Raw genomic sequence first — 21,704 nt, 5'->3', positions numbered from 1 at the left:
AACCACTCATGAGGAAGAACCTGTAAGCTGTTGTCCTAGGCATGCCCCCCCCAGGTGCCTATATGGTAGATATGTCTCTGCATATGTATTAACCATGTAAAATACAATTGGCAGAGATATTACATAATAATAAGGTTACAATGATTGAAAATTAACTTTCAATCGAGTTTAACCTTTAGTGTAGTGTAGTGCTGAGAACATTACAACTGAGAATCAGCAACCTGTCCCAGACCTAAAATGCAATATTTGGGGGGTTATTTATTAAAGTCCATTTTTTCTCATTGGTCTTTTCAAAGGGAAAGCACCATTTGTACCATGCACCATGCTTGACTTGTGATTAAATACTCCAACTTAGACCTGCCGAGTTTATGTAGAAGTTAATGGCAGATTTCCCAAACATATACTGATTACTGGGTTTCTGAAAAAATTTCGGTATTTGGGCCATTAATTCCGACAAAGATTCGGTATTCGGGCATTTTTCCCTAACAATACACTTTAAGGAAAATGTATTGATAAATAAGGGAGGGGGGAATCGGTGCGAATTTGGTTGGGAGTCGTTTTCAGAAAATTCAGAGAAATTTTTTGATCTTGATAAATAACCCCCTTTGTGTTAAATCCTATATCAGATGTAATAGTCACACATTAGTGTGTTTCGTACATCAAGACTTGGGCGTCATAAGAACACTTCTTCATGAGTTATCATGCAGTGGATTGAGATCACTTTTCTGCACTGTGTCTATTCATGTGGGTACCAACCCACAGGATAATATTAAACCATTTAACACAAACATTGGTGTGGGGTAGCATGCATAAAAGAACACTGCACAATCAAGGCAGCTTTATATTCATATTATGCCCTCAGCTGCACATAAAATAGAAGCAAACATATTGAACCTTTATAAATTACCCTCAAGGTAAATGGTAATTATTGTTGTATGATAGCTTAGTAGATAAAATAAATTCTGCAGATAAAATGAACGTATACACTTACTGCATCCCACTTGTTCTGTTTCCACAAACGAGGTATATCCTGGGCTTGCCAGAACATTCCCTTTAAATTGGATATGACAATGGCTGCTAGTACAGACTGAAAAAGGAGTCAGATAATATGGTCATGATGGATATAATTAAAATAAATGTGCTTAAAATATATATATATATATATATATATATATATATATATATATATATATATATATTAAACACCATAGGTCATGTATGTAGAATGATAAAAATGTACAACCACACAGCATCTTTGCATCAAAGGATCACATCCTAGAAGATGGATATACTGTAACTGTACTTGTCAAAAATAATGTAAATTATACTGAAATCTGGCTTTGTTTACTACTTATAAAGTATTTGCTCAAAGCTTTTACACTACCCATCCGACTCCCTGTACTTGTCTATGAGGGGGCTGCCATATTTGTGCAGCAGAAGTCTGTTAGCATTAGAAACTTTAACAGGCTGAGATGGGACAGTCAGGTTGGCAAAACAATCAGGTTTAGGAACATAAAAAATTATTTACAAAAATAGACCTCTCAGCAAAAAACAGGATGTTTTATTTAATAGAAGAAAAGTTTGATGACTCTCTAGTGACCCAAGGCAACCAGATAGCATTTACAATTCTGTTGTTATTAACCAGCATTATATGTGTAATTACTTTTTATTATGTTATTATTAATAATAAAAATTTGCCCTGTAGCAAATGTTGTACCTGGTTTGTATTTATCTATTATTCCACAAATATAAAGCAAATTATTAGGTAGTGCTTTATCTGGGTACAATACTTCACACCCCCCCCCCTTAAAGCTTTCTCCGGGCAATACAGTTTGATACTGAAAGTAAGTGGAAGTTTGATTGTAAAAATAAAAATAGGGAAAAGGCATACGGTATGTGCTTCTATCCCACTTACCTTCTGTAGAGGTTGAAGAAATTGACCAAGGACAAACATAGTAACAATGACAGTTGCAGCAGATATTAAACCAGCAATCTAAACAGGAAAAACACAGCTGAAAATTACTCATGATTACAATTTTATTTCCAGACAATTTGTATCAGAGTACTGTATGAAGTGTTAGTCATCTCACACTGACTGCATCAACTGGGTGCATATGGGTGTCAATTAGCACTCTTCCCTGCGTCCTGACACACTTTGACGTGCTTTCTCGTGTGATATTGATTCCTGATATTGACTATTAGCCTGGCTACAACTTTTCATTAGATTTTCCCTCTGACTACGACTGATTCTGGTCCTGACTGTTGCCTAACTATTTCATCTGAATCTGAACCTATCCCCAGTGAGTGGGATAGGTAATGCTATTATATGTTCAAAAAATATAATTATATAGTCTTATGGTCAAGTGTGATAGCGTCTATAAATGAATTGCTTTAGTGCAACACAGGATGCAGAGAACATACCTGAGTTTTACCTCCAGTACTTTCTTGAATAGCTGTTCGAGACAAAGCAGTGGTGGCACAAAAGCAAGAGAAAAATCCACTGAAGATATTGCTGACCCCAAATGCAACAAATTCCTAAAAAAACATTGAAAATGAATTCATTATCTGTACCTGTTTTTGCCTTCTTGTGCTTAATTACATACAAGAATACATAAACCTATTATTTTAAATTTACCAGAGAAATTAAAAATTGCATACCTCCATTATAAGAAAAAGATCAATTAGGTTAGGTCTTTTAATAAGTAGTTTATGTGCGGTGATTCAGATGTAGGTGTCAGAGAGAGTCATGTGACTGAACAAATTATGAATGATGTAAATGTGGAAGATATGTTTATTTTAGTGAATACGAGGTGGTGGTGTATAGGTCATGCCTTGTAAAAGCTACTTTTAAAAATGCAACATTCTGACTAGCTTAACATTTCAATTATTATAATTAATAAGACATAATTGTTTTTCCTGTTTCAAAAGTTTGACTTAAAAATGGCTGTCAGTACCTTCAACAAATAATGAGAGCCTATTTTAGGACAATGATAAACTTAATGAAAATAAGTTGGAAACATCTTACTGATGAAAATAAGTAGAATTTTAACGTTTTGTCCATACATTTTATGATAAACATGTTTAATTTTTTATATCTTTTACTTAGCTACACATAAGCTACCATAGTGAATAAAATGTAGTATTCGATATATGAATTGATTGTGGTGATCAACTTGAGAGCAACTCATACTGACTGTATAGTAAAACAAATTTAAAAAATTACATACATAGCAAAATAGGCTAGAAAGTCATTTAATAGTTTAGTCTTCTATCCAACACTGTCGATTTAATACTGACCAATAAAATATTTGTTGTCTGACCATTGTCACAATAGAGAATGTGTTTCCAGAAGTTTTGTAACATTATTGACTAAGTCTATGCCACTTTTAGATTATAGATGAGCCCATGAGCTCTAGATTTTGGGGTAGATTTATTAAGGGTCGAACTGAAAATTTGAGTTCGAAATTTCTAATTTTTTTTTTATGGTCAAAACTGTCAAATTCAACTAGGGAATTATCCAAACCTGATTAGAGTTCTTTTAAAAAAAAATAATTAAATTTTCAAACTTTATCATACTCTGGCCCTTTAAGAATTCAAATTTGACTATTCAACACCTTAAACCTGTTTAAGTCAATGGGAGAGGTCCAGGGATCAATTTGGAGATGTTTGCAGCCTTCCTGACATCTGATTTTTTTTCAGAGAAAAAACTCAAATCAAGTTTGATCAAATTCGAATCGAGTTTCGGGTTGTTTAAATTAGTCCTAGTTTAAATAATGTAATTATTTGAATTCATTGTGGCAAGTCGAATTTCAATTCATTTGAATTTAAGGAAGTTTAAAAAAACATGAATTTAAAATTCAACCTTTGATAAATGTGCCTTTAAATATATATAAATTAAATATTTTTTTAAATCAGTATAACAGTAGTACACTAACTTTTACAATAATTATGTTGGAGTAATGTTAACAACACATGATTGAACGAGACAAAAAACCTGGTAAGCACTACACAACTATCATAACGTGTGTAGGATGGGACTTCACATCTCTTGTGATCTGACATGTTGTTTCAGGTGTGGTATGTGTATTGCAGAAAGTTGCATGGAATCATCTGAATGTGGATATCATATTCATTTTCTTGTCATATTCTTGTCCTACCTAAATTATTTAAACTAAATAAAACACACCTGATTTCCATCAATTACATAATTATACTTGGTGGCAAAAACCTTTCCCAGTGACACAGCAACAGCATAAGCCACTATTCCAATGGAAATTGCAGAGCCAATAATTTGGGGAAATATGCTCCAGTCTGGTGTCATGGGTGGTATGAACCTGTAATTACAAACATAAAACTGTGAAAATCAGAGATCAGAAAAGATTTTTTTCTGCTGATCTTTAATATACAACAATGAATACAATTGTAAACCCCTGTAGATAATGTGGTTATAATTGCTGCACACTGAGCATAATGTGCATCCTATAGTTTACAGTATATCTGTATATGGTCTTGCAAAAGAAAAGCTCTTGTATATGTAGGGATGTGTAAAATAGCCACCCCTAGTATTTTGTGCAGGCAGTCCCTCCATGTTATGGACACCTAACTGGGTCCTAAAATACAGTTGTGAGGGGTACTGTTTGCTCTTTCTGCTCTAAGCTAGGCCCCTGCTGCTTCTCACAGTGACCAGCAGATGGCACTGTGCTAGGATATAAAAGGCTCTGAAGCCATGCTTTCAGTCGTCCATTTTGTGTTAGCTCTGACCTGAACAGGCAGGCAGAGCTCTGTGGAACCTAGACAGGTCAGGTCTAGTAAGAATAGGTTACTCACCATTATAGGTCACTCTAGGAGTGACAGACAGACAGGTTATTTAGCTGAGCAGCTAAAGGCTCCGACGAGGAGAGTCAGAGGGATTAAGATCCCGGGTACTAATAGCCCAGAAGTAGGGACTAAGTGTATAGGAACAGGGTAGATAGATTCCCCTCAGGTTCCACTTAGGGAAAAGGCTGAAAGCTGGGTGTACCTTTATTGCTGCTGAGCTTGTCCTCTTGCCTGTGGGGACTAATACTGACCATATGGTGCTGTGAGTATTGCCTATTCAATGTGATGCTAAATCCTGTCATGCTCTATTGTATACTCCACTGAGGATTGTGTATGTTCAATAAACCAGTTCATGTTTAAGTTATAAGAACCACTGGCGCCCAATTATTATACCCTGAATCCAGTTACAGTTGCACTACACCCTGCCTCCACACCGTTGCGAGGGCTCACTCCCTAAGATTACAGGTCTCATCCGGTGCACATTTATTGGGAGTGGAGCTCAATAGTGGTGTAAATAACACACAATTTACTATAGCGCTACATATATATATTTTTTTCTGTTTAAAGAACAAATAGCAATATTATACATACCCACTTGGAATATTCTTTACTGTGCCTGCATTATATTTATTTTCCAGATCTGCTCCATATGAAATCCATGCAGCTATTAAAGACTTAGGTTAAAAAAAATATGTGCATACATTAATATATGAACAGTTGAAAGAAAAATATACATTATCTAGTCAATCAGAATTGTATGCTTACTGTTCAGCATGGTTAATATCTGTTACATTGGCTAAAATAGTAGGCCATTGTCATACCATATTTAAACAAATCCTAGTTATAATGATAGTGATGTCACACACACATTTCATCCCTAAAGCAGCTCCTTTATAGAGCTTTTTTTTTTTGATTCGGGTAGAGTTTATTGAACAGAAGTTGAATCATAATTGACACGTATTATACATAGCATTGGTGGTAAGAATGGAAGAAAAACAAAATTTAGAATAGGAAAAAAATAGTACATTAACATTCATATAGGGGACGTGGATACATTTCATGGCAATAGCATACTGTTTATGTTTAACAGCAGTAATACGTTGTATATACGTTGCGACCCTTCATAAAATGTGTGGCCTAGAGCAATGTGGTGGGGGATGATATGTTCTATTGTTGAGATTTGGAAGGGTTATTTATCGAGCCATTTGCCCCAAATGTTATGAAACTTCTTTATAGAACATTTTATTTGTTACATTAAATACCCAACTACTGAAGATGTTTTTTCACGAAATTCACAGTTCTAAAATATGTTTATGATGCATAAACATTTAACTTACCACAATTATCTCTATAGGAATGGGTATGCGCAGAACATGTTTATACCGCTCATTCATTTCCTTGACCGCCACACATACCAAAATTGTTAGAAGTCCAGCAAGGAGGTCTGCCACGTTTGTTTTAGAAATATTGGAGAAGATATCATTCATTGTCTATGCAGATAACATTAAGAAGAGTGATAAAATTGTAGAATGAAGCACTTGGTAAGGTAAAAGCACAACAGGTAGTGTTCAGTTTTGCCTGGTAACTGGAATAGCTAGAATTAAAGTGAAGTCCTGGACATTTCAGGTTATTTTACCAGGCATGGCTAGTTGCAACATTTTATGGAGTTCTTTATTTAATAGGTTGCTAATTGGAGGGTTGCACTGAGATGCACTTTTACTTGCTAATCTGGCATTATGGATCATTCTTCAGAAACTAAGGCCCAGAAAGACAGACGATTGCCTCGTGGCTAAAGCTATAGTAAGTGCAAATTGTGTTTGCTTCTTTATTCAGGGAACAAACCCAGCTATGCCCTGAAAGCACTATGCAGTGACAACATAGGTCCCAAATTTTCAAAAAACAGGAGCTTAGTGCTACTTTTTGGCAATCCCAAGCACTGATATTGCTACACGTTACTATATGCAATCCATTAATTTTTAATCACATAATGTACTTACATAAAATGTTGATAACATTCCACTGTAGGTATTTGTGGGAACATTGAGTATCAGTTTCACTTGGGAGATAAATGCTTGGAAAGCAGCCCCTGTAGTGAAGCCACGAACTAATGGTTCTGCCAAATATCTTATGATAAAGCCAAACTGAAGAGCTCCTAACGCAAGCTGGAGTCAGAGAAAAAAAACAACCTTATAAGCATGCATTTCACCACATTTCTAAAACAGAACAATAGAGTATTTTAAAATGATTGCATATTCTTATTAAATCAAAGTATATTGACAGACCAGTAGCAATAACCTGTTATGGCAGAACGATCAGTATTGGTTTCCTGTAGTTTTCAATCTACAGTATTGGTCAGTATCGGTCTTGGTCTTGGTCACTAACTAGGTTACACAAGGGTTGAATCTAGCAAATGTTTCTCTGCAGAATCAGATAAAATATCAATTTTCACTATTCATTATTTCTTTATTTTTGGAAAAAATATTTTTATTTAAATTATTAATTGTTTTAATAAAAAAATCAATAAATATAATTTTATTAATCGGAATTTAATAAATAAATAGATACAATCTGTTAAGAATTAATCAAGGGCAGTACAGATACATATGACGGCTGTCCACATAAGCTCGCACAGGAACATATACAACATATAGAGATAAGTAATAAAAAATAATGTGGGTTTATATACTATAGCAGTGCAATGGGTCCAGTATGTTAATTGGGGAGAACCTATCAATGCGGGACAGGTAAGATGTAATTTTACTGGCCCCCGCTTCTTAGAGGGTGGCGCTTCTTAGAGGGTTGGCTTTAAAATAACCCACTGCTCAAGCTCATTTCTTCTACATCTCTAATATCTCTGCTTACTCAATTCCATGGGGCTGTTGATTTGTGTTTTTTTTTGGATAAAATAGCCTCTTGTACAAGCATAGATTTAGGTAAAATACGAGACCACAGTCCTGGTTACCCTGCCTTCCTTTACTTTGTGGTGTCCCAGGGACAGAAAACATTGGGCAGTAATGGGACAACTCCGCTGCTCTTCACTTCATTTTCTCACTACTTTAATATGAATTTGAGCGAATTGGTCCTATAATATATCCAAATTCACTGTTGGTCACATAACTCCTCTGCTTTTACCTACTGTAAATTAATTGGGGATTGGAACTATATTAATATTTATTGCACTGCACTATAGATTTATGGATTATAGTTAACTGATGAATTGGGGATGAATTAATCCTATACTGTGTGCCACACAATTTCCCTCATCTAATTACAACAATTAATTGGGAATTGGCTTATTTATAATTTATGCACTGCACTTTAGTTTAATGAATTTTGAGCTAATTGATGGATATGAAATGTATTAATTGATGCACTTTTTATTGAAATTAATGCTTTTTTATCTAAGTACTGTGAGAAATTGATTCATATTTTAATTAGAGTAATCCAGTATCTACCTCACTAATTAATTGAACTCATTGCACTATATGTTAGAGAAATAAATCAGCCTAAAGTAGCAGACCAATGAGGTCTAATACCCAGATACTGTACAATTTAATAGTTACCAATCTTTCAACTTGTATGTTTGGTCTGAGAAGTGGGGAGGAATTAAAGGTTTCTGAGAGACCGATTTTCTTATAACAAGTTCTATGGGGGGTACTTTTTTCCTTTCCTGTCTGTAGAACATTTCTCTTTAGAAAAATAAAATACCCATGCCATTGATAAACTCATTTTATGATTGTGCTAGACTAGGTTGAATTTCCCATGATGTGGAGCACAATGACTTAATGCAATAGTTTGGAGTTTCACATGAAATTTGTACTACACATTTAAATTACAGTAACTCCCACTTTTTTTTTTTTACAATATATGTTTAACTAACCTTATTTCTGCTTAAAGGGGGTGTGTATTGTGCTCTGGGAGTGGACTAATATTGGAGAGCTGGGAGCATGGGATATACAATGAATGAGCCTAAAAAGCTATTATGAGCAAGCTTTTGTTACAGAAATTAGCAAGTGTTGTAAAATGATGTTGGTACTTTGTTTGCAAGGTGTGTAGATAAATCATAATTTTTTAAATATACTGTATGCCTCATTTGGGGGCATACTACCCAATAGGATTGTTTTGTCATCAGCAAGTATTGCTGTTAACTTAGTTAAAATCAGTTAAGTCTTACCACAGAAAAAAATCTGGGTAAATAAATAGGCTGTACAAAATAAAAAATGTTTTCAATATAGTTAGTTAGCCAAAAATGTAATGTATAAAGGCTGGAGTAACTGGATGTCTAACAAAACAGATCAAAACACTACTTCCTGCTTTTCAGCTCTCTACCTCTGAGTTAGTCAGTGACTATAAGGGGGGGGGGGCACATGGGACATAACTGTTCAGTTAGTTTGCAATTAATCCTCAGCATTCAGCTCTGATTCGAAAACAACATTTATGAAGTAGTGTTCTGGCCATTATGTTACACATCCAATCACTCCAGCCTTTATACATTACACTTTGGCTAACTAACTATATTAAAACATTTTTAATTTTGCACTGCCTATCTATTTACCCAGTTTTTATTTTTACACTGAACAATTTCTTAAAACAGGACCCTATGACATTGCCACATGTCACATCTTTCTCAATGATGTTTTTCCTCTTTATATATGGCTTTCCTCTTTATATAAAATTATGTATTAATTGTAATACCATCATAATCATATAAATACTTGCGCACAGTGACGGGGAAAACTGTACTGGGTAGGTTTGTCTCTCCCAGCATGCTCTATGGGACACAGAAAATGAGAACAAAGGACAGAGGCTGTGCACATTCAGGTTTGGTGGGAGCCATTGAAAGTTAAAGGAACTGTTCAGTGTAAAAATAAAAACTGGGTAAATAGGCTGTGCAAAAATTGTTTTCAATATAGCTAATTAGCTAAAAATGTAAACTATAAAGACTGGAGTGACTGAATGTCTAAACAATAGCTAGAACCTAATTTCATGCTTTGCAGCTCTCTTATTTGTTACCAGTCAACAGTCAATCAGTGACTTAAGGGGGCAGGGCAAATAAGTTATAACCGCTTGCTTTTGACTCTGACTCGCATGCTAAGGATTAATTGCAAACAGTTTTATCCCACGAAGCTCCCTACACAGGTAGATTTAAGCTACCGATTTGGCTATGGTTGATTTTCCCCACAATCAAGGAACTGCATCAGCTAATTGATGCAGTTCTCATCCTGGCAGGCACCCATTCCCATCATTGTAATCCAATTGTTTGGCCCTAGGACCAACAATCGAATTAACTCAATATTGCTTGCCTTTGGTGGGCATATCAGGAGAAAGATCAGCTTGTTTGGCGACCTAGCCAACCGATTGGATCTTAGGCTAGAACTACACGACGCATCTACAGCCAACACGTCGCTATGCTATTGTTGCGATTTCTCCTTTACTTCCTGTTTCTTTAGAACATCCGACAGACCAGTCAGACCAGTCTGTTCCAAGTGAACTTTTTTTGGATATATTTGGGGAAATGTAATATATTTCATTAGCGCAAAAAAATGTTGCAAAGACCATTGCCAATGTTAGCGACCATGTTTATGTCCTTGTTGACCAATTACAGACCTTGACTGCGACTTGCAAAATTTGAGACCAAATGGCTTTTGTGAACAGTGTATGTGATAAAATTTCACAATTGCAAAGCGTATTTTGTAACAAAATATTTAGCGAAATTCCAGAGCAGATGCTAACGCTACATCTTAGTGATGTAATATTCGCCAGAGAATGATTTCACATTGCAAGCAGTGATAAACATTCACAAAAATGCCATTTTAAATAACACTTGTGATTTTTAATTGCATACTCAATATTTTGTGCTTTTCGAAACTATTTAATGGATCTGCACACATCTGACCCAGCATCAACCTAGAAGGGTGGCAGTAGCCTAGAGGCCCCACATTTCATTAATCCACCACTGGTCACTATATCCTTATTTGAAAAGAGATTGAATCTTTTGACTTTTCATTTGAGTGAATTCCCACACTAGTATAACGACAATATGTTATGGTTCAAAGTTAAATTGGCTTACATACATGTCAGTGTCATAAAAGATAATTCAAAGCTTAGTAAGTATACCTGTATAATTCCAATTAAGAAGCTCAGTGTTCCTGATACAAGAACTCTAGCAGCATCCCTGGCTTCTGTGTCAATTATCATTTCTGTTTCATTAAGATTTGTGGTGTTGTATACAATGAAGTTTTCATCTGGAGCCATGTTCAGAACAACAGACCCTACCATTAAACTGATCACTGGGAATGGCCCTGTATAATTAAAAGAAACAAAATTTAGAATATGTATATAACTGAATCATAAAGTAATAGTCTTATAGAATTAGTGGTGCTCTATAGCATAAATGCTTAACAATTGGCAATTATTATGACATGGGAAACATTTCTTACATACGATATACAGTGCTGTCAAAATCCACGACAAACAAAATAAATGTAGAAAACATGCTATAAATGTTATTAAAAGATTACTAAAGCTTAACAAAAGAAGTAGGGTAGAAATGTTAGACAGTAAGGGGCCAATTCAACAAGCTCGAGTGAAGGATTCGAAGTAAAAAAACTTCGAAGTGTTTTTTGGGCTACTTCGACCATCGAATGGGCTACTTCGACCTTCGACTACGACTTCGAATCGAAGGATTCGAACTAAAAATCGTTCGACTATTCGACCATTCGATAGTCGAAGTACTGTCTCTTTAAGAAAACCCCCAGTTCGCCACCTAAAAGCTACCGAACGCAATGTTAGCCTATGGGGAAGGTCCCCATAGGCTTGCCTAACTTTTTTTGGTCGAAGGATAATCCTTCGATCGTTGGATTAAAATCCTTCGAATCGTTCGATTTGAAGGATTTAATCGTTCGATCGAACGATTATTCATTCGATCGTTCAATCAAACTATTTGTGCTAAAATCCTTCGACTTCGATATTCGAAGTCGAAGGATTTTAATTCCCAGTCGAATAACGAGGGTTAATTAACCCTCGATATTCGACCCTTGGTGAATTTGCCCCTATATTTTGGGCTTCTGTACCAGTCCAAACAACCACAGCACTTTAGCAGTAAAGATTTGTTTTCCAAAAATGCCCCTGTAGTTCCCCATCTTCTTTTTTGCTGATTCACTGCACATGCTCTGTGCTGCTGTTAGTTACTGAGCTTATGGACCAAAGCACAATATACTGAATATTTATAATATAAATGTCACAATATAAGGCTTATTATTAATTAATACAGATAATTATCACATGGCATCACAGTTTATTTTAGTTCTCCTTTAAGTAAAAACAACCATTCAGAAAAAAAACAATACATATATGTAGTGATGTAATGGGCGGGCACACCGCTTCCAAACCTCACCCAGTTGCACGGTTAAAACTTACATGCATTTTCCAAAAAAGAACCAGCAACACCGGGGTATTTTTCAAATCAAAAAAACGTGTATTAAGTAAAGCATGTCATAGCCAACGTAACGTTTCGGTCCCCACTGGGACCTTTCTATTTGGAAAATATATATATATATATAATTTCACTTTTAAGACTTTTTTTCAGTTCAGTTGTTTTCAGATAGCTCACCAGAAATACTGGTGAATATTTTCAACAATCACTTTTATCTATTATTTATATTACTTTACACCTTCTATTTTTGTCTGTTTTATCTTTTACCTCCTTATGTCTTTCTAAAGCAGTGAGGTCGTGGGGAATGCTAACTCTGTAACTGTTCTAAATTGATACAATTAGTTGATATATTTTTTTTATCTTTGCCCCTGCTGAGCTGAATCCCTGAGTTTCATTTAAGGGGACATATAGCATAATTTTTCACAATGCATCAAACCATGTAAAATAATGTAACATAGAAGAAATAGTTTTTATTTTAATACCTTTTGGGTCAAAAACATCTGTATTAGCTTGAAAACTGTGCACAGCCCTCTCCTCTCCCCTCCCCTCTCTGCAGCTTTGATATGTATAAAATGCTTTCAAAACTTTCTACATCATTACATGTTTTGAGGAAGGATGAGTAATATATCTGAATATGATGGTTATATAAAATGTTTCCTTTAAAGGAAGCTGTTAGAATTGATAAAATAGTTTCTAATGTTCCACAGATACTGCTGAGAAATGTATCAACTAATGTAGCCAGGCCCGGAATTGTGGCGAGGCCACAATGGCCTGGGCCTAGGGAGGCGCAAATTCTGGGGCGGCATGCCACCCAGCCGCACCACCTGCCACTGCATGCATGGCAAATTTCTACCAGGCACACCCAGTCCTCCGTGCAGATAGGGTATGGGGAACTGTGCGTGCATGCATGTGCACGCATGTGCACGCGCTTGCTCATCGAAGGGGAAGGGTTGGAGCTGGCCATGGGGTGCCGGAAAGAGAAATCCTGTCCAGAATGTAGCAAAATAGTAACAGTTCAGATTCTGCACCTGGATTACTGAGCTGCCAGACTGAAACACTAGAGACAGGAACATTAAACTTTATACTTCAATTTTGGAAAAATGGTGGAAAACAAATGAGAATAGTCTGTGTTTCTGGTAAACGATCGGAAGACAACTCACCAAAATAAAACGCACCAACGCTGCCTACAATAAGACATGCATATGTGGTGGGAGTGCCCAAACCAGAGAATATTGTACCTCAAAATTTTATAATCAAACAATCAAAGCTTCTGTTTAAGGTCTCCACCTCAGCCACCACAAGAAATTTGGACTACCACCTACAATAAGACATGCATATGTGGTGGAAGTGCCCAAACGGTGCACACTACTCAGTCTCTCAATGAACAAATGGAAAAACTGGCTGCTATTCTGGAAAACAATAGGGACGCCCACAATGAGATGTGGCAGCCATAGCACTACTATATAGCTAAAGTGAGTAATGCTCAGGCTGGACCTACAACTGCATAACTATTAAAATAACTGTATTCTACTTTTAAGACCTTGCTGTTACATGAGTCTTTGCTGAATACTTTAAGACATGTGCCAAAGTAGTATGCACTAGTTTTTGCATGGGCTGACCCGATACCAGAACAACTCCAAAAAGTGGACTGCACTTTTTAGAAATAAGCTGGAGACGACTTCCTACTTTATTGCTGAGCTGCAGGACTTACCAACTGAAATGTGTTTAGAAGTTCCCAGGAAAAAATATGTTAGAATTGGAAAAAAAGAAGAATAAATTCCAAATCCTACTGGAACTTCAGCAAGTAATGCAAATGCCAGACCTGAAATGATATATGAAAATAATATATGATCTAGAAACATTATACTTTATTATACTTGAAATTTTAGATAGAGAGAGAAAAAGTACCACGCTTAATCACTCAAATAACAGCAGTCACAGATTAGGCCAATTTGTAGCCTTATTCAATTACCTTATAACTAGGGTTTAAATATAAAGTGCAGTGCTATAATTATATTATGTTCATTAAAAAACAAATACTTAAGTTAATCATTAATGAATTAATTAAGTGCAGTGCAATATAATCCCTTCAGTGATTCGATTTTTTTTTTTAATTTTTTTAAATAACAGAAGTTGATACTTGTGCCCTGGCTTAAACAAATTATAAGACACCAATAACCCTTATCTGGGATAAACCCACTAAATTATTGTCAATAGCGACGTTGCTTAAGAATTGGATGATTCTATTCCCCCAGTCAAATTGTACTTGAGGAATTAGTTCATAAGGTATAAAGTGCTTAATTGTGCAGAATAATTAAATATAGTAAAAGGTAATTAAAAATTAATTAATTAGAGTGACCACAATTAATAGGATAAGAATTATAATAAATGCTCAGTTCATGAAAAAAAGAAAGAAACTGGAAGAAAAGGAAGGTGGAGATTCTTCCATTTTCTTTCCTTCCTTTGGGGTAATAATTGTAAGAAAACGTGAGTGATTTCTTTATCTCAGTGAGGGCAAAGGACATAGACTGTGTGCAATCAGATTGGGGGAGCCAGTGCAGTTGCTGTAATTAATGGGTTACCACCTAGGAAAAGAGGATTGGCTAGGTGGGAAGCTCTCAGCAGGAAATAGGAATGACAAGTGAGCCTGTGCAGTAAAAATTCACTTGGTTTTGAGATAAATAACAATGATAGTGGCAAAGGCATACAGTCTACTCAAAGACCAGTTTGTCTAAATAACTTTTAATTTGTTGTTGCATATGTTATGCGGTTGTGGTTGCTAATGTCGTAAAGAAAAAACCTGCCATATTTTATAAAATGTATTGCTCTGCAATTTGAGCAACATCCTACACAACTATAATGACAATATGCTATGTTATATTGAAATAATTAATATGTTTAGTAAATGTGAGCATACTTGTGATGTTTAGATCAATGGAATTTTTATAATTAAAATAGAGTATCCTGGAAATAATGTATATTTGAACTGGAAGTTAAGGTAAATTAGATGTTTGAATCAATGGAGAACTCTATTTCACTAAACATTAAGGGGCAGATTTATCAAGCGTTGAATAGTGAATTCGCATTTGAATTTTCCAGTGTCAAAATTCACACATTCAAATGTCAATCCCCCTATTCAAATGTAAATTTGAATGTGAGCTTTATCACACCTCAACTATGAAAACAGTTCTAATTTGATTATTCGCCACCTAAAACCTGATGTGTTCATTTACAAGCCATTGGCAGAGGTCAGTTTAACCATTTGGAGGTGTTAATAGCCTTCCTGACATTTGAGGTTTTTTTGGGAGAAAAACTGCATTCATACGAATCAAATACGAATTGCAAACGATTTCGGCCCGGAATCATTCGGTCGAATACTAGATATTCAAAAACATTTTTAAATACCCTCCCAGTCGAATTGTGAGTACATTTTAATTAAAAAAAATTCACATGAATTCGAAATTCGACCTTTGATATTTACTAAGCTCCGAATACCCGAAATTCCCCGAAATCCGAAAAATTTGTGATTTTTTGTGTTATAATAGGCTTTTAAGAAAATCACAAATTTTTCAGCTTAGATTGGAGTTTGTAGCAGCTGATATTGAGATAAATTCGGACCTTGATAAATAAAAAGTGTAATTATGTCTTTTGGTAAATGTTTCTTCCTACAGTAGAATGTTTACTGAAATGTACTGGACAGTCAGATAAATGAAATGTTTTGTGCAATAAAATGATCAAATTATTATATAGTTAATGTTATTATAGCAAAATTTTTGCAAAAAAAGGAACGTTCAAGTAAATGGTTATGGTAAAATGCAATGTTTAGGTAAAAACTTTTAAATACAGAGTGCTTAGTTAAATGGAAAGTTCAGATGAATTTAATGTTCACTTAAAGATAAGGTTTGGGCTAAACTGAATGTTAGAACACCCCTGTGGCTGTTAAACCTTTTTATCTTAGTGAAACTTTCCTAACTAACTTCCTTCTGTTTATAGGAAGGAGGGAAAACTCCTTTCTGGCTCCCAAATATTGTAAATATAGAAGTCTTTACCACCTATAGAATGGATACCAAAGAATGAACCTATTCATATAGCAGGGTGAGTAAATGACAAGTTCATCCAAAAGATATTGACAACTCATGATAATTTGCAGCCTCACCTTGCAAGGTACCAACCAGCCCTGTGCTGACTCCTGAAACCAAATCGTGCACAAACAATGACTTCCAGCTGTATTTTGGCAACCAGTCCAGCACAGGGATATATGTCTTGACCATATTAACAGCCTTTGTAGATGTGCAGCTGTCAGATAAAAAATAACATTCATATATAATTTAGGTGAATTAAACTTGCAGACTTGACAATTATTTCCTAATGGTAGTTTCTGTGAAATAGTATTTAATAAACTAGTAAGAATTGAAATGTTTTGACTTGTCCACATTGCATCTTCCATCCTTCAGACATCTTAGATATAACCAGTATAACCAGAATATAGCTTAGATATAACCAGTGTTTGAACTCATGTCCTGTACTCATTCTAGCATGTAAGGGTAACAGTTACATCTGTTGCTATACTGTTGTTTTGATTGGTGGCACAGAGTTTTTGTGGATTAGAGTGTTTTCTGCCTTCTGGAAGCATTGGTTAGAGGCTGGAATAGACAGCTAGGTAAAGAACAAGCCAAACCAAACCAAACCAAACCAAGATGGCTACACTGGAAGGTAATTACATGAAATTTAAAAAAAGGTATAGACAGAACAGTAGGTAACATCCCTGCAAGACACGGCAGATTAAACTTTTTTAAATAGGCAGCCGTTGTTCCTTATAGGGTAATACAGTTAGTGCATAGGGCATATTTAGACAAAAAAGCATGAATACTTTATTTTCAGGAACTGGATAGGTAGAAAAACTCATCATATACTGTATATTCGCCTTTTGACACTTTTAAACCACAATGTACCTTCAAGGAGCTATAGTGAGAAGCAGAAAGATGTAATACAGTAATTAAGGTGCTAACACTTCTTTCAGTCTATGTGCACACATTAGTATTGAAGTATGTTTTGTGGCTGTACATCCTACTGCTTAACTTAATGTGTTTTAAATTAAGCTATTGAAGATAAGCTTACCTGAAAGTTTTCCGTATCCTCTTTTTGAAAGCTTTGCGGGTATTCTTTTTTGGTGTTTTCTCCATATTTTGCTTTTCAAAAGTTGGTTGAGTGTAAATCGGTCTGGCCAGGAGATACTGGCTGTTCCCGTAGGCAGACATATCCATCTGTGTTGACCTATGGAAGAAAATGATCATTCATTAAGGAGGTCAGATATTTTACTTTAATTAGAGTACCCAATATGTACAATGTGTAACTGTTTTGTTTGGCATACTGTATGACAAGCTCTTTTGTGCAACTATTCAGTAAGGATTTTTCATGTATGGCAACCACATTTTTTTACTTTTATAGGGGAACCCTGGTTACCAATGTTCTTCTTTGGCCACATTTACATTTATAGGGGGACCTGACCAGCAATGTTTTTTTTTGTTTTATTTGGCGACCCTGACTACTAATGTTTTGTTTTAAAATTGTGGGGGGTCTGGCTGCCAAGGTTGCACGTTGTGTGCTGCTGTTTTTTTTTTTTTGCCAGGGCTGCTTTTTACTTCCAGTCCAGCCCTGCTTCCTGTTACTGACTCACAGTGGTTGCTGTATCAAGTACCCTTCAGATCGGCCAAGGCCTCAAGGTCACCAGTTGAAAAACAGGTAGAAGTCTATAATTTTATTTTGAGGTACCCAAAAGGATAAACAAACCATAGTTAAACTTTAGGGACAGCTAATATAGAACACACCTAGGGACTTACAAAGTAAGAACTACAACTGGTCAAAGAAAACACGATGTGGAAGTCTTTTTATTTTGAATAAAGCCTGTTGCTATTTGTTTTGTTCAAATACCCTCTGGCGTCCAATTCTGTTATTTAGTCACATAGTGCAAGTGATGTGTAGTTGCACAACACCATTCCTTCATCATTTCATGCAGCAAAGGCCCATCCTGTGGTGAGAGGGTCAAATGTAACCGGTGGTCTGCCTGTTTTTTTAGCAGGACAAGGTATAGCCTAGTCTATATGGGGTTACATACCATACCATAGGTCAGCTGAGCAATCTGTAAAACTATAGAGTGAGTTCTGTGACTCCTGTGTAGCACCTTTGCTATTTCAGAGTCCCCTGTAGACACATTTACTTTTTTTAATAGGGTGACACTTTGTATACAATCAGTTCCTCTTTTGCTATACCGTATATACTCGAGTATAAGCTGAGTTTTTCAGCATCCAAAATGTGCTGAAAAAGTCTGCCTCGGCTTATGCAATTCAGAGCATTCTGGATAACAGGTTTCTGTATAATGGATCCCATACGTGTATAGGTATGGGACCTATTATCCAGAATGCTTGGGACCAGGGGTTTTCCCGGATAATGATCTTTTCCTAATTTGAAAGTCTACTAGAAAATCATATAAATATTAAATAAACCCAATAGGCTGGTTCTGCTTCTAATAAGGAATACTGTATATACTGGAGTATAAGCCGAGTTTTTTGGCATCCAAAATGTGCTGAAAAAGTTTACCTCGGCTTATACTCAAGTCAGCTGGCAATAACTGAGATTGCAGTCACTTTTAATCATTCCTATACCAACAGTTCGCTTGGGGAGAGACTGCAATATCACACAGCGCCCTCTGTTGGTTATATGAAAGAATAACAGTGCGCCCTCTGTTGGTTATATGAAAGAATAACAGTGACTGCAATATCACACAGCGCCATCTGTTGGTTATATGAAAGAATAACAGTGACTGCAATATCACACAGCGCCATCTGTTGGTTATATGAAAGAATAACAGTGCGCCCTCTGTTGGTTATATGAAAGAATAACAGTGACTGCAATATCACACAGTGCCCTCTGTTGGTTATATGAAAGAATAACAGACTCCAATATCACACAGCGCCATCTGTTGGTTATATGAAAGAATAACAGTGCGCCCTCTGTTGGTTATATGAAAGAATAACACTGACTGCAATATCACACAGCGCCATCTGTTGGTTATATGAAAGAATAACAGTGCGCCCTCTGTTGGTTATATGAAAGAATAACAGTGACTGCAATATCACACAGTGCCCTCTGTTGGTTATATGAAAGAATAACAGTGACTGCAATATCACACAGCGCCCTCTGTTGGTTATATGAAAGATTAACAGTAACTGCAATATCACACAGCGCCCTCTGTTGGTTATATGAAAGAATAACAGTGACTGCAATATCACACAGTGCCCTCTGTTGGTTATACAAAAGATTAACAGTGATGGCAATATCACACAGCACCCTCTGCACATGGTACTTTGCAAAGAAGTCCGGTTGATCACTGGGGGGGGTCAGGGCTGTAGTTGTTTCTAGGCTTATACTAGAGTCAATAAGTTTTCCCAGTTTTCTTAGGTAAAATTAGGTACCTCGGCTTATACTCGGGTCGGATTATACTCGAGTATATACAGTATTTTGCTTTGCTGTAGTATTTATAGGTCCTAAAGATGCATCTGTCCTGGTTCCTTCTGACTCTGATTTATCAAGGGTCGAAGTGAATTCAAGCGAATTTTCGAAGTAAAAAAATTCGAAATTCAAAGTAATTTTTTGGATACTTCGACCATCGAATAGGATACTACGACTTCGATTCGAAGTAAAATACTTTGAATATTCGAACATTCAATAATCGAAGTACTGTCTGTTTAAAAAAAACTTTGACTTCAATACTATTGGGGGCTTCTACAGCATTTTTCTAAGTTTTTTTAAGTCAAAGTAAAATCGTTCAATCGTACGTTAAAATCGTTCGAATCGTTCGTACGATTTTATTTCAACCGCAGAATACACTAATTCGATGAAAAATTCGAAGTATTTTAATTCGATGGTCGAATTTCGAAGTATTTTTTACTTCGAAATTCGACCCATGATAAATCTGCCCCTAGGAGTAATTCTTTTTCTTTCTTAATCCTCAGGGAATAAAAAGAGAATAATAATGTTTAAATATTATTGTAAAGAACAATCCTATTTTTCATTTGTCCTTAGTTTAGAACCTAATTTGTCAATCTTTATGATGAAGTAATGATCTGAGATTGAGAAAGCTTGCTTTCCTGAAATGCAGGGGCCTGTTTATCCTCCATCAGCATGTTAGAAAATACAGTGTTTTTATCAAGTTGTATATAGTTTCAGATTAAACATTTTCTGCATAAAATTCAGGAGTAAAAAGCAACAACTGCTTAGAAAATTTTGTTTAAAATCCTCCTACAGCTTTCTGTACTGCAGGAATTGTCTGCCACCTAAATGGGTTATGCCATACACATCAAAGTATAAAATAAACCTGTAAAATACAGATCCATCAACATAAATAAATATGCACAGCTTTACAAATCTGCCTTTTATTTTACACTGTTTTTTTTACAATCGATTTTACATAGTGTGATAAGTAGGTCCCTTAATGTCTGTTGACCCAGTGTTTGATTTTGCAACAAATACTAAATGAGATAAAATTATATCACTATAACCCAGGTTTTTTTGCTATTTGCTATTAGAACGCCCTAAACAAAAAGACCATAACCCGTGCATCTACTGCACCAGTTGTTTCATTCCTGTATGACATGGATAGAGATTTATTAAACTTCTGTTGGTGCCAAGTATCTGAGATACTATCATACAAAGACAATTATTACTGTGACATCTGTTAGAAATTGAATCTTCATTTGCACACTGCAACAAACACTGCAGCAAACATTTATAATACACCTTATTGCATAGCATTGTAATGTAAGGTGTAATATACATTTTCCACAGCAGCATTAGAGGCTAAGAATACAATTCTGCCAGCTGCTAGTGGGCATCTACCCCATAAAATAAGAATTCTATTTTAATACATCATTTGTAAAAAGAAAAGCATGTCACACCGTACCTGTTATTATTTCAGCCCAGCTCGATGAAAATGTTAATGTCTCAGTCTGAAACGGTATATATAGTTACTGCTTTGCTAAAACAATTCTGCATTAAGGAAAACCAGTTTGAGTTAGTATAAACTCGGCAGTTTTCACACAAGCAAATATGCTGTGTATACTTACTTGCCCTTTTATATACCCTTCTCTGAAATCCTGTAATTACATTGAAAGTAAGCCATATGATATAAGGCATTACTATTTTTTTTTTTTTAATTGCTCTGACAGCAAGATAATTATATGATTTAATGATTTCCTGTGCATCGTCACTTCTGTCCCTTCACCATCCAATGCTTGTGTCTGCTGAAGATGGGGAGGATTGTGGGTAAGGTGACCAGTAGCAAATAAAGTGAAATAAAGAGATAACATTTTCTGGTTACTAACATTACTTACTAATAATATAAGAGATCATTTTTTAATTGAAGTGTATACAAATGTTCTAAAAGGCACCGATT

The 21,704-nt window shown here is 35.6% G+C and overlaps 1 protein-coding gene across 2 annotated transcripts in view; it reads right to left on the bottom strand.

The window, feature by feature from the left end:
• The window catches only part of slc26a4.1.S (solute carrier family 26 member 4 gene 1 S homeolog), a 38,896-nt gene extending 17,574 nt beyond the window's left edge, over positions 1-21,322 (bottom strand). Inside the window, exons 1-12 of one of the 2 annotated variants that reach the window (XM_041588496.1) lie at positions 21,213-21,322; positions 17,372-17,527; positions 16,410-16,549; positions 13,965-14,075; positions 10,936-11,120; positions 6,816-6,980; positions 6,156-6,308; positions 5,410-5,492; positions 4,187-4,334; positions 2,422-2,535; positions 1,916-1,993; positions 992-1,087 (exon numbers count right to left, since the gene is read on the bottom strand). In XM_041588496.1, the coding sequence (XP_041444430.1) occupies positions 992-1,087; positions 1,916-1,993; positions 2,422-2,535; positions 4,187-4,334; positions 5,410-5,492; positions 6,156-6,308; positions 6,816-6,980; positions 10,936-11,120; positions 13,965-14,075; positions 16,410-16,549; positions 17,372-17,517 (1,419 nt within the window). In that variant the 5' untranslated portion in view covers positions 17,518-17,527; positions 21,213-21,322. Of the gene's footprint in view, positions 1-991; positions 1,088-1,915; positions 1,994-2,421; positions 2,536-4,186; positions 4,335-5,409; positions 5,493-6,155; positions 6,309-6,815; positions 6,981-10,935; positions 11,121-13,964; positions 14,076-16,409; positions 16,550-17,371; positions 17,548-21,212 lie in introns of those variants that run through there. The other variant, XM_018254683.2, reaches the window with a different exon arrangement.
• Between the last annotated feature and the right edge of the window lie 382 nt (positions 21,323-21,704).

This window comes from Xenopus laevis, chromosome 3S (assembly GCF_017654675.1).
Source record: "Xenopus laevis strain J_2021 chromosome 3S, Xenopus_laevis_v10.1, whole genome shotgun sequence".
NCBI classification, from domain to species: Eukaryota; Metazoa; Chordata; class Amphibia; order Anura; family Pipidae; genus Xenopus; species Xenopus laevis.
The sequence above is the reverse complement of the archived record's forward strand: the minus strand, read 5'-3'. Positions and strand labels throughout refer to the sequence as shown.